The sequence below is a fragment of the Indicator indicator genome, chromosome 30 (genome assembly GCF_027791375.1).
Source record: "Indicator indicator isolate 239-I01 chromosome 30, UM_Iind_1.1, whole genome shotgun sequence".
Lineage (NCBI taxonomy): Eukaryota > Metazoa > Chordata > Aves > Piciformes > Indicatoridae > Indicator > Indicator indicator.
The window spans coordinates 1,888,390-1,903,137 of NC_072039.1; the positions used below are offsets into that span (position 1 = coordinate 1,888,390).

General features: G+C 58.3%; 1 protein-coding gene across 1 annotated transcript in view; it reads left to right on the forward strand.

Moving 5' to 3' along the window:
• Positions 1-14,748, forward strand: part of RAP1GAP2 (RAP1 GTPase activating protein 2) — a 63,190-nt gene that overhangs the window by 43,949 nt on the left and 4,493 nt on the right. Inside the window, exons 5-18 of the mRNA XM_054394308.1 lie at positions 4,152-4,187; positions 5,001-5,045; positions 5,598-5,630; positions 5,959-6,168; positions 6,721-6,824; positions 7,303-7,381; positions 7,833-7,886; positions 8,479-8,562; positions 10,677-10,777; positions 11,680-11,809; positions 11,990-12,145; positions 12,559-12,630; positions 12,845-12,931; positions 13,096-13,230. Of these exons, the coding sequence (XP_054250283.1) occupies positions 4,152-4,187; positions 5,001-5,045; positions 5,598-5,630; positions 5,959-6,168; positions 6,721-6,824; positions 7,303-7,381; positions 7,833-7,886; positions 8,479-8,562; positions 10,677-10,777; positions 11,680-11,809; positions 11,990-12,145; positions 12,559-12,630; positions 12,845-12,931; positions 13,096-13,230 (1,326 nt within the window). The remainder of the gene's footprint in view (positions 1-4,151; positions 4,188-5,000; positions 5,046-5,597; positions 5,631-5,958; positions 6,169-6,720; positions 6,825-7,302; positions 7,382-7,832; positions 7,887-8,478; positions 8,563-10,676; positions 10,778-11,679; positions 11,810-11,989; positions 12,146-12,558; positions 12,631-12,844; positions 12,932-13,095; positions 13,231-14,748) is intronic.

The window sequence follows — 14,748 nt, forward strand, 5'->3', positions numbered from 1 at the left end:
TAAGAGATGGAGCTGGAGAGGAGATGTCAGGGGTTAAGGAACCACCAGCTTGATGAGGGGAAACCCAGGGTGACATTGTGGTGGGAGGCAGAGACCTGGCCCTTCTGGAGACATCAGCTTCATAGACAGTGTGGGGGATGCTGGATGTTTGCTCAACCAGAGCCAAGCCTGTGATGAGATGTTGCACAGCATGAGTGCATGGAGTCGACCGTCCTCAGTGCTCATCCTGCCCTGCTCTCCTCTTGGTAAGCTTTAAGGTGCTTCCCAGAGATCTGTGCAGGACTTACTGCCGTGGAAAGGGACAAAAGCTAAGTACAGGCACTGGGAGCATGGACAGGAGGCCTTGGTGCTGCTAGTGCCTAATCTGCATCTTCTGGGCCAGCAGATTGGGGTGTCCTGAGGTGACTCTTGAGAGGGTTTACAGCTGGGAGTCATTCAGCAGCTTTGGAAGGGCTGTGGTTTTTTTGTGCATACAGATTCCAGCTGGAGAGGTTGGGGTTTCTGCCTCCTGCCCAGCACCCTGTTCCTGCTGCAGCTTGCCCAGCAGGCTGCTCTCCTGAGGGGCTCTGTGCATCCCACCAAGGTTCTATGCATCCGACCAGGCGCTTGCCAGTCCCCTGCAAACCCTCATCTGCTTCCTGCCCAACCTGTTTGGGGCACTTTGCCTCCCAGGGGAGCCACCCCTTGAAATAACAAAGCAGCAGAGCTGCCTGCCTCTGCCTTGGAGAAACATTAACGAAGGGAGGTGTGGGGTGGGGAGGGATGCCCGGGCTGGTGCTTGGCTGCTGGTGCCAGGACCCCTGAGGAAGGCTGCTGGTGGCAGTGCCCGTGGCTGCATGGCAGATGCAGGAAGATGGATTTCTTATGGGGCATGCTGGTGAGTGCTGTGTGACCTAGGGAGCTGGGCAGAGCTGTGCCCTGCTCTGCTCCATCCTTGGTGGCCCCTGCCTGGGGCAGGGCTTGCTTTCTGGCTGTCATTTCCTTGGACAGCTTCAGAGCAGGCTCTGCTGTACTGCAGCTTCTGCTCTGAGCGCACCTCATCGGCTCTCCAAACTTGGCCCCGGGGTGCTGGGTGCCTGAACAGACACCATGTGCTGTGGACCAGGTGCCTGGTGCTGACAGAATAGGACCGTGGGCTTTTCTGGGCTGCAGCACTCGGGTGGGACTGTCCATCCCCTCTCAGGCTGCTCAGTGGTGAGGGCAGGTGAGCAGGGAAGGAACAGCAGCTGTAGGGTTCCAGGTTGGGTATTCTGCATTTCTGAGGTTGTCAGGACATGAAGCTGGTCAGGTTTGTCTCACTGAAGATGGACAGAGCTGTCTGCTCTGGTGATGCCGTGGTGGCACTGGGGGAAGCAGGGGCAGGTGTAGTCAGGAGCAGTGTAACCATTGCTGCTGCTGGGCCCTGGCAGGGCCATTACTTCCTGCCCAGCATCACAAGGCTGTCATTGTCCCCACCTAATCACCAAGATGTTTGTGTCCCTGTAAAGCTGGCTCTAAGCAGGGGGGATGCAGGCTCTGCTCCTATGAAATACCTGGATAATTTTCTGCTGGAACCTGCCCCAGCAGGTGGATCTGGTGCTGCTGCATGGTTTGGTTCTCTGGTTCTAGCCTCTGGCAGAGTGGGAGCTGGGAACAGCTTCAATGGACTCAAAGAGCCTTTGTCCATCGCAGGTATCTGGAGATAAACTGGAATCTAAGCCAAGCTCAGAGTATGGAGAAGCCTTTGGAAGTGCTGTTGGCACAGAGCTCTCCTACCCAGGGTCTGATACCCTCTGTGGGTGCAGTGGATACCTGCTGGGTGTAGTCTAAAGCCAAAGCCACACCGGGGCTGCCCCGGGGCACCCCCTGCCTGCCTGCGCTGCCGGCGGCTCTCCTGTCCCAGCTGCTGCCACCCAGGGCAGCCACTGGGCTGCTCCTGCTGTAAACCCAACCTTTGCTCCCCCCATTTATTGAGAGGCAGTCTCCGAGGTTTTCCTTGGCTCATTTTCATTCCTTCATCTCCTCTGCTCGTTGTTTTGTTTTTGCTTTGAGAAATCCATTTCGATTCCTGGTGAGTGGCAGGGAGCATGGGGGTTAGAGGAGAGGTGGAGGGGGAGGCCGGGGAGAGGAGGAGGGAGTAGGCTGCTGCCTCCTGTCTCCAGAAAAGCTGTTTGCTGGGAGTGCCCCAGCGTTTACAGCTGTAGTTTGACTCGGTAAGTTATTTGCATGTGTTTGAGAGCAGGAAAAGCCTGATGAGGATCGGGATTGTCCAGCTGGGGTTTGGTGGTTGCTGTGCCGAGGAGGTGACCCTGCTGGTGCCCGGTGACTCAGGGGGCTGCTGTGTGCTGGCAGAGCACCAATCGGATTTCCCGTGGCTGTGGGTGGAGCAGTGTCTGAGCTCGTCAAACCCAGAGTTCTGCATCTGAACATCACGGCAGGCCCCTGGGGAAAAGTCCCAGAGCAGCTCAGCAGCACCGGGACCATGCCAAGACCCAGGGACCTGTGGGCAGTGCAGGTAGATCAGGGCAGGAACAGGGTTTGTGGTTGGGCTCTTCCCAGCCTGGGTTTGTCATTCCCAATCCCACTGTGCTGAGGGTTCCTGAAGCCCCAGGATGCTCCTGCTCTGTGTCCCATGTGTGCTGCACTGGCTTGGGGCAAGACAAAGCCCCAGCACTGCTGGGACAAGGCAGAGCCCCTAAGATGGGCATCAGCACTGCTGGGGACAGGGCAGAGCCCCCAAGCTGGGCACCAACACTGCTGGGGACGAGGCAGAGCCCTTGACTGGGCACCAACACTGCTGGGGACGAGGCAGAGCCCCCAAGCTGGGCACCAGCACTGCTGGGGACAGGGCAGAGCCCCCAAGCTGGGCACCAACACTGCTGGGGATGAGGCAGAGCCCCCGAGCTGGGCACCAACACTGCTGGGGACGAGGCAGAGCTCCCGAGCTGGGCACCAACACTGCTGGGGACGAGGCAGAGCTCCCGAGCTGGGCACCAGCACTGCTGGGGACGAGGCAGAGTTCCCGAGCTGGGCACCAGCACTGCTGGGGACGAGGCAGAGTTCCCGAGCTGGGCACCAACACTGCTGGGGACGAGGCAGAGCTCCCGAGCTGGGCACCAACACTGCTGGGGACGAGGCAGAGCTCCCGAGCTGGGCACCAACACTGCTGGGGACGAGGCAGAGCTCCCGAGCTGGGCACCAACACTGCTGGGGACGAGGCAGAGCTCCCGAGCTGGGCACCAACACTGCTGGGGACGAGGCAGAGCTCCCGAGCTGGGCACCAGCACTGCTGGGACAAGGCAGAGCCCCCAGGCTGGGTGCCAGCGTGGCTGGGTAGCAGGCCAAGCTCCCTGCTGCAGGCACAGGCTGCTCTGGAGCAGGCAGGCAGTGTTTTTAATCGAGTCCCAGCTAATCTCTTTAGTTCATTTGGCAAGTAGGGCATTAACCCTGCACAGGCAGCCCAGCACTGGCACAGCTGGTGTGTCCACAGCTGGCAAAGGGCAGAGCCCAGGGCTTACACCTCACAAGGTAAGGGGCATGGGGCTGCTGTTGATGTCTCGTCTGCCAGGGCATTGTTTTTCTTTTCTGGATCAATCACCCTGGGCCTGTTCCACGTCAGAAGGAAAGGTGTTTGCTGCTGATCTGCGTGCACAGAGGCTCTCCTGCCAGGGCCTGGCAGGGCAGCAGCAGGACTGCAGGGGCTAGGGCACCCCCCTGCCCATGCTCTGCTCCATATCCTCAGCAAACACCACACCTGCGGCACTGCTGGGCACCCTCTGGCACTTGGCAGCCATCTGGCTGTTGTCTCTACCTGGTCCCTGAGATCAAGCAGCACACAGCAGGGCAGTGGTGTGTGCCTGAAGCAGCTGCTTGCTTTCCTCTTTTCCCTTTCCCCTTTCCCTTGTGCTTCATGGCAAGATCACTCCTTGGCCCCACTCTCCCCTTGGCACCTCCAGCCTGTGCCACTGCTGCTGAGAGACCCAAGGTCACTGACCTTAGAGACCTGACAGCCAGGGCACATGAGGAACCCAGGAGGGCTTCCTGCTCCTGCTGAGGGCCAGAGTGCCTGGTGTGAGGGGGGTGTGTGGGGGGTGTCTGGTGTCCCTGCCTGCTGTGCCTGGGGCTCTCATTTGCTTTCAGTCACCAGCAGTTCTCCTTCTTCTCTTTTTCAGTCTGCAGAGTTCTTCGAAATGCTGGAAAAGATGCAGGTGAGCAGCATCCCTGTGCTGGTGACAGGGGGTCCCTCCCTGCCCCACAGAGCCTGCAGGGACACAGAGCCCACAGCACCTCCTGCACCTGATGTGCTGGGAGGCCCTTGTATGACTCTGCCATGGTCTGGGTTGTTGGGGAAGTCCCCAGTGCTGTGTGGGTGCTGCTGAAAGGGGCACAGAAGGGCTCCAGACTGGACCGTGCAGCAGAGTGGCACAGGAGCACCCAGCACAGCAGGGAGAGCAGTGGTGGTGTTGGCAGCATCCTCCCCTGAGCTTCTCCTGCAGTGTCCTGAGCAGCTCTGTGAAGGGAGGCTCAGAGCATAGGCTTGGGGCTGGCACTGCCTCAGCACCCTGGGGTTAGGGCACACACTAAAACACATCAGGATCTGCCCCAGGAGAAGTGTCAGAACACCAGGGCATGTGCCTTCTCCCCACAGACCATCAGAGCTGGGATCTCTTCTGGGAGCCCCTCCTGGAAGAATGAAGAAGCTGGAGGGAGACATGGGGGGCAGTTTGTGTTGGTGCTGTGCCAGCTCCTGGGAACTGATCATCCCTGCCTCACATTTAGGGATTTTCAGGGTGGTCCTGCTGTGTCCTAGGGCTTGTCCTGCCACATCAGGGGGTGGTCCTGCCACATCCCCATCACCCATTTTCTCTGGGGTCTGCCCTGGTGTGGGCAGCTCTGCCCAGCTTGTCCCCTCCTTTCATGCCACCTGTGCCACGGTGATTCCCATGTAGTGAAACACCCTCATGGCTTTGTGTGGTTGGAAACCTCTTCATGATCCAACCTATTTGTACTGTTCCAAACAGGCCCCAAAACTGGAAGAACAGAGAGCTGGAAGCCAAAAACATAAGGTTGGTTGGATTTTGTTTCTTGTGGGGATCCTCTCAAGTGCCCTGCCCTGGCTCTCAGGGCTTTAATCATGGTCTGGTCAAAGGCAGGCCCCCAAAGGGCTCCACATGGTTTGCTCATGGTTAAAGACAAGGCTCTGATGGAATTGCAGCAGAGAGGCTGTGCCTGGAAATCCTAATCCAGCTTTAGTCCAACCCCTCTGCTTCAGTGGGGAGCGGTGTGCAGGGGGAGTCTGCTGTGGACCTGAGGGGCTTACACCCATAACAAGGACCCCCCTGACCCTGCTGCAGAGCTTTCCTGCAGACCCTGAGTGGGGAGGGCTCCCAGGCTGGGCCCCAGGGATGTGGTGGCATTGCTGCTGGGACTGCCACCCATTGCCATGCCCAACACAGCATCACTCTGTCACTGCTCTGTGCAGGACACTGGGGACAGGAGGGAGCAGGGCAGTGGCTGGCTGGAAGTGCTCCCTGGGTGCTATGTGCCAGGCTGTGGTCTGCAGGGACAGTTGATGGGAAGCAGCTGGTCACAGCTGGTGTTTCCATTCCTTTTTCCAGGAAGACTACATCCCATACCCCAGCATCGATGAGGTGGGTGCCCTGACCCCCCCAATTCTCCCCGAGTGCCCTGACCCCCTCCCTAAGTGCCTTTCCAAACCCACTACCAATGGGAACTGGTGGAGTGCTCAAAGCCCATTCCCTCTGCCCACCTTTATGGTTGCAGCTTTTCCTCAGTGCCCTTTTCCAGGGGAGAGAGAAGAGGGTCCAGTGAGGGCCTGGCTTTGCCCCCCCTGGTGCCAGGGCTGGGGGCTGCTGTGGGAGGGGGCAGTGCTGGGGCAGAACATGGGCCAAGGAGCTCTCCTGCACCCCACACATGCACCCTGGTCCTGCCCAACCCTTCATGGGCACATCTCTGCAGATCCTAGAGAAGGGCAGCCCATACCCACTGATCATCCTGCCCCAGTTTGGGGGGTACTGGATTGAAGACCCAGAGAACCTTGGCACGCCCACCTCGTCTGACAGCAGCATCTGCGAGGAGGAGGAGGAGAACCTCAGCCCCAGCACCTATGGCTACAAGCTGGAGTGCAAAGGAGAGGCCAGAGCCTACAGGAAGCATTTCCTGGGGAAGGTGGGTGCCCCTGGGGGAGATGGGTGCCCCTGGGGGAGGATGGGGCAATGAGCAGCTGGAAATGGCACCCACAGGTCCCTGGAGGAAAAAGAAATTCTGACAGCTGTGAGCAAAATGGACAAATGGTACAACTTCCCTCTTTGCAAGGAGGGGAGAGGAGACCACCATGGTTGGCATGGCCACACACATGGCCTTGCTCCTGCACCCACCCTGGGTGGGCTCTGCTGGCTCTGAGCCTGCCCCACCTGCAGGGCTGTGGGGCTGGGGGCTCAGGCAGACGCGGGGCACTGGCCATGGCAGCAGCCCGCCTGCCCTCTTGCCCCCAGCCTGGTAATCCTCTTTCTCCTCCGCACAAAGCTGGGAGCGGGGTGGTGAAGTCCACAGGCAGAGGGATTAAAACCCCAGTCCCCAGGAGGAGGGGCGAGGGTGTGTGTCCCCAAGGTGTCAGGGATAGTGCCAGGGTGGCAGGGGAGTCCTTGGCTCCTGGGCAGGGTGTGGGCAGTGCCATGGCTGAGCTGCCTCCCCCACCAACGCTCTCTTCTCCATTTTTAGGATCATCTCAATTTCTACTGTACAGCCAGCAGCCTTGGGAACCTGATCCTCTCCATTAAGTGTGAGGAGACAGATGGCACAGAATATTTAAGGATTATACTCAGGTATGGGGGGAAAAAAAGCTTTGTTTAACAAAATTCCTCTCTGGGGGTTCCTGGGTTTGTTTCTGTGCTGGAGCTGGGCTGGCAGCACATGGAGGGACTCAGACTGGGGTAGGGAGCAGCAGCATCTTCCTTGTGCTGCTCTGGGGCTGCCTGGCCCCCACTGCTGGGCATGAGGCACTGATTCAGTGCTAAGCCTGCTGGCACTGGGTGTAAAGCTCTGTGTGAGATGGGATGGCACCAGGCACATCCACCCCCAGGGCTCTGCAGGCTGACAAGACCTGGTGTGTCTGAAGCCTTCTGGCACTTCCCTCCAGATGATTAATCTTTTAGGAGCAGCAGAGGTGAGAGGAAAACCAGAGCCTGTGCCTGTGCAGACCCCAGCAGAGGCTGCAGAACCTCACCAGGCTGGGTGGGACTGCACCTGGCACCTCTGCCTCAGACACTCCCTCACAGCTGCTTGGTTCTGTTCCCATGCCAGGTCCAAAGTGAAGACACTGCACGAAAGGATCCCCCTGGCAGGGTTCAGCAAGCTGCCCAGCATCCCCCAGATTGCAAAGGTAAAGTGCTGGGCTGGCATAGCTGCAGCAAAGCCCACACTGCCCTGCCCAGCACCTTGGGCAGTGTTGGGTGGCATTAGATGGCATTGGGCAGCACTGAGCAGTGTTGGGTGGCATTGGGTTGGGCAGCAGGGCCTGGGCTCTCAGCCCGGGGGACCTTGGTGGGTGATGGCTTTTGCTGGTCCTGCTTCTGGTTTCTTGCTGGTCCTGGGCAGGTCTCTGGCTGGTATCTGGGAGAGGAGGTGAGGAAGTGGCAGCACCTTTGACCTATGGAGAGATCTGGGACGTGCTTTGTGCTCAGTTGGGTACCAGCCAGGCCATGGGGCACCCCCTGGGGAGCTCCTGCAGCCAGAGCCTGGCTGTGGCTCCTGGCTGTGGTTTGGGCAGGACAGGGGTGGCTGTTCCATGTGCCCAGGAACCCAGCACTGACTGCTCTTCCCCTTGCCCACAGGCCTTCTGTGATGATGCCTCTGGGCTGAAGTTCAACCCAGTTCTGTACCCCAAGGTGAGGTAACTTACCCCAAATTGGTTGTGTATAGGACAGAGGTGGTCAGGCAGGGCTGCTTTGGTACCTTGTGTGTGGATGTTTGTGCTGCACCTTCCAGCTCCCAGCCTCTGCCACTGGCTGCACAGGACATGTGAGCAGGGTGCTGGAGGTGGGCAGAGTGAGCATCTGGCAGCAGCTCAGCTCGTGGCCATCTGGTGGCATGTGTGGGCCACCAACTCGTTGTGCTCACTGGCCACCAAGGGCTGATGGCATTTTGGTATTTACCTACCTTTGGAGAGGGAAGAGAGACCAACTGTGGCGAGTAAAAGCAAGATGGGTCTGGGTTTGACGCCTTAAACTGAGCAAGAAGGGCTGAGCCTGTGCTCAAGAAGCTGTCCAGGAGGAGATGCAGGGGTGGAGAGGTCACTGCAGGGCACAGAGTGCTTCAGCTGGGTGGCAGTGCCCACTGCTGATGTACCCAGACTTACTCATTGCCTGCTCTGGGATGGCTTCTCCTCTTGTGTGCTGTGGTGTGTGCCAAGGGAGCTGAGAGCCTGAGCAGGGTTGGCTCTCCTGATCATTGTGTTTTGACCTGACTCATTTCCTGCAGGCATCCCAGATGATTGTGTCCTATGATGAACATGAGGTCAACAACACCTTCAAGTTTGGTGTCATCTACCAGAAGTTCAGGCAGGTGAGTAGTGCCTGTGCTGCTCTCGTGGAGCATGGCCTGGGGCTCTGTGTCTCACAAGTGCAGATTTGGTCCCACAGCTGAGTCCATCCCATGCAGCACACTGTGGTTCAGGCTGCCTGCTCTCAGAACTCCTTTCCTACTGCTCAGCTGGTTCACAGAATCACAGAATTGTCAGGATTGGAAGGGGTCTCAAGGCTCATCCAGTTCCAACCCCCCTGCCATGGGCAGGGACACCTCACACTAGATCAGGCTGCTCAGAGCCACATCCAGCCTGGCTGCAAAAACCTCCAGGGATGAGGCTTCCACCACCTCCCTGGGCAACCTCTGCCAGTGTCTCACCACCCTCATGGGGAAGAATTTCTTCCTAATGTCTGATCTAAATCTCCCCTTCTCTAGCTTGGATCCATCACCACCTAGTCCTATCACTACCCAACCCCCTAAAAAGATCCTCCCCAGCTGTAGCCCCCTTCAGATACTGGAAGACCACAATCAGGTCTCCTTGGAGCCTTCTTTCAGGCTCCCTTCAGATACTGGAAGCCCACAATCAGGTCTCTGGAGCCTTCTTTCAGGCTCCCTTGAGATACTGGAAGCCCACAATCAGGTCTCCTCAGAGCCTTCTTTCAAGCTCCCTTCAGATACTGGAAGACCACAATCAGGTCTCCTCGGAGCCTTCTTTCAGGCTCCCTCAGATACTGGAAGACCACAATCAGGTCTCCTCAGAGCCTTCCTTTCTCTGCCTCATTAAAAAAAAAATTAAAAGAATGAAGTGGCTGAAAAAAATTTGGTGTGGAAGTCAGCCCACGAGCTGCTGGGGGAAGTGGAAGTGGATTTTAGCAGGGGTGGTGTTTCAATCAGCTGTGTGTTCAGACAGCGGGAGGCTCCTGCCTGTCTCGGGGGACTGTGGGTTCCGGGGGCAGGCAGCCGCCGAGCGCCGCCGTGAGCCGCGGGACTCCGCCTGGCAGCGCGGAGGCAGCGCAGCCTGCGGCTCGCCAGAGAGGCTTCTGACAGCCACTCCCAGTTGTCTTTTACACAGTGCATTTGTGGTGCGTTGAGCAGCTCGGGCAAGACCATAATTAAGGTCTCGTTGTCCTATAGCGGCCAGGGGGTGATTAAGGTTGGGGTTTTCCGAGGGAGGCTGCATTCCTGCTTTGCTCTTTCCTGAGTGTCACTCTCAGGTCCTTGCTGCTGGTCAGAAGTTGTTCTCAGCACCTTCACCCTTGGGTGTTTTGGTGGCTGAGGGGCTGTGGGCAGCTGGGATTTTCCAATGGAGGCTTCATTCACGTTTTGAAATTTCCTGAATGTTGCCCTCAGGTCCTTGCTGCTGGTCAGAAGTTGCTCTCAGCACCTTCACCCTTGGTCAGAAGCTGCCCTCAGCACCTTCACCTTTGGGTGTTTTGGTGGCTGAGAGGCTGTGGGTTTTCCACTGGAGGCTTCATTCCTGCTTTGCTGTTTCCTGAACATTGTCCTCAGGTCCTTGCTGCTGGTCAGAAGTTGTTCTCAGCACCTTCACCCTTGGGTGTTTTGGTGGCTGAGGGGCTGTGGGCAGCTGTGGTTTTCCACTGGAGGCTTCATTCCTGCTTTGCTGTTTCCTGAATGTTGTCCTCAGGTCCTTGCTGCTGGTCAGAAGTTGCTCTCAGCACCTTCACCCTTGGGTGTTTGGGTGGCTGAGGGGCTGTGGGCAGCCTGTGACTGGTGGGGGTGGTGAATGTGATGGTACCAGCTGGGGAGCAGCCTGTGGTTGTGCATAGCAACCCTGAGAAGAGGTGCTGGTGATGTCCTCTGGCACCCCAGGGATGGGGCAGGAGGCAGCAGGAGATGGAGAGGTGACCTGAGCAGAAAGCACCATCAGAGCTGGGGGGCAGGAGGGGTTCCATTCTGTGTGCTGTGGCACTTTTGGGTGACATGGGTGGATGTTAAGGAGGTGTGGGGGCACACTGCAGTTCAGGCAGTGTGGGGGCCTCTGTGGCTCAGCTGGACTGGTGCCATGCTGGCAGAGCTGTGGCCAGAGCCTCCTCCCTCCCTTGGCCCCACTGCTGGTGGGCACTGCACAGCTGGTCTGGCTCATGGAAACAGGCAGCCCTGGGGCTCACAAAGAGGAACCTTGCATCCTGCAGACCCAGGAGGAGGAGTTATTTGGCAATAATGAAGAGAGTGCTGCCTTCAAGAGCTTCTTAAGTTTTCTGGGAGACACCATAACGCTGCAGGACTTCAAAGGGTAAGTTAACTAAAAAGAATGATTCTTACAAATCCTTTTAGCAAGAGCCCCTGGCATGAGTAAAAATACCCACGGGTGAGAACAGAAGCTGGGGCTGTGCAGAGCAGGAGCAAATATAGCTTTGGCTTGGCTTGCAGAGCTGGGGGAGTCTTCCAAAATTAAAAAAAAAAGAAAATGGAGCTGCCAGAAGAGGAAAAAAAAATGTTCCTTGGGTGCAGCTTTGAGGTTGTGAGAATATCTGGCTCTGTTCAAGCCGGAGAGGAAAGAAGCTTTGTGTGGAAACGTGCCCAGTCTGGTGTCACAGCCTCAGCCATGGTGTGCCTCCGGGGTAGGCATGGGGTGGGCAGAGACTCCCTGCTGCTGGGGAAGGCTGTGGGCTGGCAGGTGTGGGCACTGCCAGTCCCCTTGGCTGTGGTCAGCCTGGTGATCAGCCCAGCTGGCCTGCACCCAATGGGTAGTGCCTGGGTATGGGACATGATGCATGGATTGTCCTTTCATAGATTCATGGAATGGTTCAGGTTGGAAGGGACTTTAAAGCTTATCCAGTTCCAACCCCCTGCCATGGGCAGGGACACCTCCCACCAGCCCAGGTTGCTCAAGGCCTCATCCAGCCCTGGCCTTGAACACCTCCAGGGAGGGGACATCCACAACCTCCCTGGACAATCTATCCCAGTGTCTCACCACCCTCACCGTCAGGAATTTCTTCCTAATCTCCAGGCTCTGTCTCCCCTCCTCAGGCTTGAAGCCATTGCCCCTTGTCCTAGCACTGCCAGTCCTTATAAAAAGTCCCTTCCCAGCTGGATCAAGAACAAATGAGCTGCTTTATCCTGCTGCCTGTCCCCTGACAGCTGGCAGTTAGTGTCCCCTCGGTAACGTCCCCTCCTTTCTGCCTGGCTTTGCAGCTTCCGCGGGGGCCTGGATGTCAGCCACGGGCAGACGGGGGCGGAGTCGGTGTACACAGTGTTCAGGGACAGGGAGATCATGTTCCACGTCTCCACCAAGCTGCCTTTCACCGAGGGAGATGCACAGCAGGTAGGAGAAGAGCTTCCTGCTGCAGCAGTGTCCGAGCTGCTATGTGCTGGCTCTGCCCTGCCCAGTGCCACCTGCTGCCAAGCCCCCACGCCAGCCAGGACACCTGGAGCTGGTGTTTGCTCCTGAAGGAGCAGAGCCACCCAGCTCAGGGATTTTTTTTTTTTTTTCCCTTCCACACAGCTCCAGAGGAAGCGGCACATCGGCAATGACATCGTGGCCATCATCTTCCAAGAGGAGAACACTCCCTTCGTGCCCGACATGATCGCCTCCAACTTCCTGCACGCCTACATCGTGGTGCAGGCTGAGAGCCCCACGGCTGAGAATGCAGCCTACAGGGTGAGGGGCACCCTCCTGCTGCAGCTCAGCCATGGAGGGGGCTGCCCAGCAACTGCCCTGCCTGCCCCAGGGCTTGGTGGCACACGGATGTGTGCAGGAAGGGTGTGCACACGTGTGCTTGTGTGGGAGGTGTGACCCCTGGGTGGGCTGGGCTGGGCTGGGCTAGGCTGGGCTGAGCTGAGCTGCATAGAACTGGGCTCTGCAGGGCTGAGCTGCATGGAGCTGGGCTGGGCTCTGGGACGGCTGAGCTGGGTTGAGCATTGTCCTGCCCCAGCATCGTGTGTCCCCCCACCCACAGCACACCCCTCTGCCACCCCCGTCCCGCCCCCCCGCTGGCTGCCCCCCAGGAAAGGGTCATCTCTGGGGGCTGCCCTGCTGCACCCATGGCAGTAATGCTTCTCTTGGCTCTGCAGGTGTCAGTCACGGCCCGGGAAGATGTCCCGTCCTTTGGGCCCCCCCTGCCGAGCCCACCAGTGTTCCAGAAGGTGAGAGCTGACTCGGGAAGCACCTTTCCAGCCACGGAACAACCAACAGCTGCACGTCCGAGGTGTTCCAAGCAGGGCTGTGCAGGGCAAAGGAGACATCTGGAGAGTCTGCATTTATTTCCACTTGTAGTGCAGCCCCTGGGGCTTGTGGTGGGGCAGGTGAGCAGGGCCTCATGCTGATGGATGTTTTCCCCTCTTGGCTCTCTTTCTACAGGGTCCTGAGTTCCGGGAGTTCCTGCTGACCAAGCTCATCAATGCTGAGAACGCCTGCTGCAAGTCCGACAAGTTTGCCAAGCTGGAGGTAACTCTGACCCTGCCCGGGGACCAGTGCCCAAAGCCTGCCCCTGGCTCAGCTCTCTCCAACGGCTGTGGGGCTGCCCATGGGAGGGGGATGGGCCCCAGCTGTCCTGTGGGTCAGTGCCACTGTGCCCCCCTCTCTGACCTGAGCCCATTCTCCCCCCCCAGGACAGGACACGGGCTGCCTTGTTGGACAACCTCCACGATGAGCTCCATGGGCACACCCAGACCATGCTGGGCCTGGGGCCTGAGGAGGACAAGCTGGAGAATGGGGGTCATGGAGGCTTCCTGGAGTCTTTCAAGGTAAAGCTCTGTCCCATGCCAGCAGCAGAGTTGAAGTGCACGAGGGGTGGGCAAAGCATCTTCCAGTGAGAGATGCCCCCTGAGAGCAGAGTGGTGGGATGGGGGTAGGAGCTCACTGCCCTCAGTGCCTGCTCAGCCAGCAAACACCTGAACTGGCAGGCACAGGCTGGCATGGTGGTTGGTGGTGAGTGCCAGCACCAGTGTGATGTCTCTAGGCATGGCTGGTGGGCAGCAGCTCATCCTGCACCCCAGGAGGGCTGCAGAGGGGTGAGCTGCTGGAGAGGGGAGGCTCACTCCTCACAGCCTCTGCTTCAGGAGGTGATGATGTGAAAGAATGACTTTTTGGCCTGTTTTTTGTGTCCAAGAACGTGGACTTTGCTCTCTTGGCATTGCAGGGTGTGCCAGGGCAGGTGGTGGGTGCTGTGCTCCGGGCTGGGCTGTGGCTGCCTGGCCACCTCAGGACCGTGCTCCTGGGCTGCCTCCTGGCATATGTCCTGCACCTTGTGCTGCCAGAGTGACCAGGGAGGTGGTGAATGAGGGCTGGAGAGGGGCAGGACCCCATCCCCATGGGATCTTTCTGCCCAGTGCCTCACACCTGTGACCCAGCCTGCAGCCCCTCCCTGCCCAGCTTGTGTCTGCTGAGCTCAGAGCAGGCAAGGGGGCTCCAAGGGGGTCTGCAAGGCTCTGAGCAGCCATCACCTCCTCACCCTGGGGAGAAGAACCACTGGGCAGCCCATCTGGGACAGGGTACTGGGATGCCCTGTGGCCTTGGCAACCCCAGACAGAACCCCATGTCTGCGTGGCCTGAGCCCTGCTGGAGCTGCACACACTGACTTTGTATGTCTCACAGACCCCAATAAAGGAGGACTGCTGGACTCTGGCTTGCTGTTTGTTACTGGATGGGCAGGAGGGGACAGCAGGGACTGTTGGGTGCCTTACAGTCACCAGCATGGGCTGGGTGAGAGCTTGGGGCTGCAGCTCCTACCCACCCCAGTGCAGGTCAGAAACCTCTGGAGCCAGCAGCAGTCCAGAGCCTGTGCACCATGGATATGGTGCTGGGCACCCCCAGAAGGTTGTCTCTTGGTAGTTTATTCATTTATATTGAGCTGGGATTCTGGGGCTGGAGGAGAGGAGAGGTGGCCAGGGCCAGGCAGGTGGCACAGCAGCAATTCAGAGGAATGGCTGTGAAGAGGAACTTGCCTGCAGTTGGCACTCGGGCACTGCAGTCCAGTTTGGGCTCCTGTTGCTATGGGGACTGCAGTAATGGAAATGTGGCTGTAGGTTTATTTAAACTTGAGCATTTCACTGCTGCCTTTCATAGCCTGTGCCAGATTTCCAAGACATCTCGTGGTTGCCTTTGTTAAATGCTTGGGACAGCAGCTGAGGAGAAGATTCACATCCACCAAGCTTGGTGATATGGCTCAGACAAGGGCAGCCCAGAGGAAAAGTGTTTCCAGAGCCAGGGGATGTCACAATTCCCACTCTGGTGGGCAGAGTGAAGGAAGGGGCTGCTTGGTT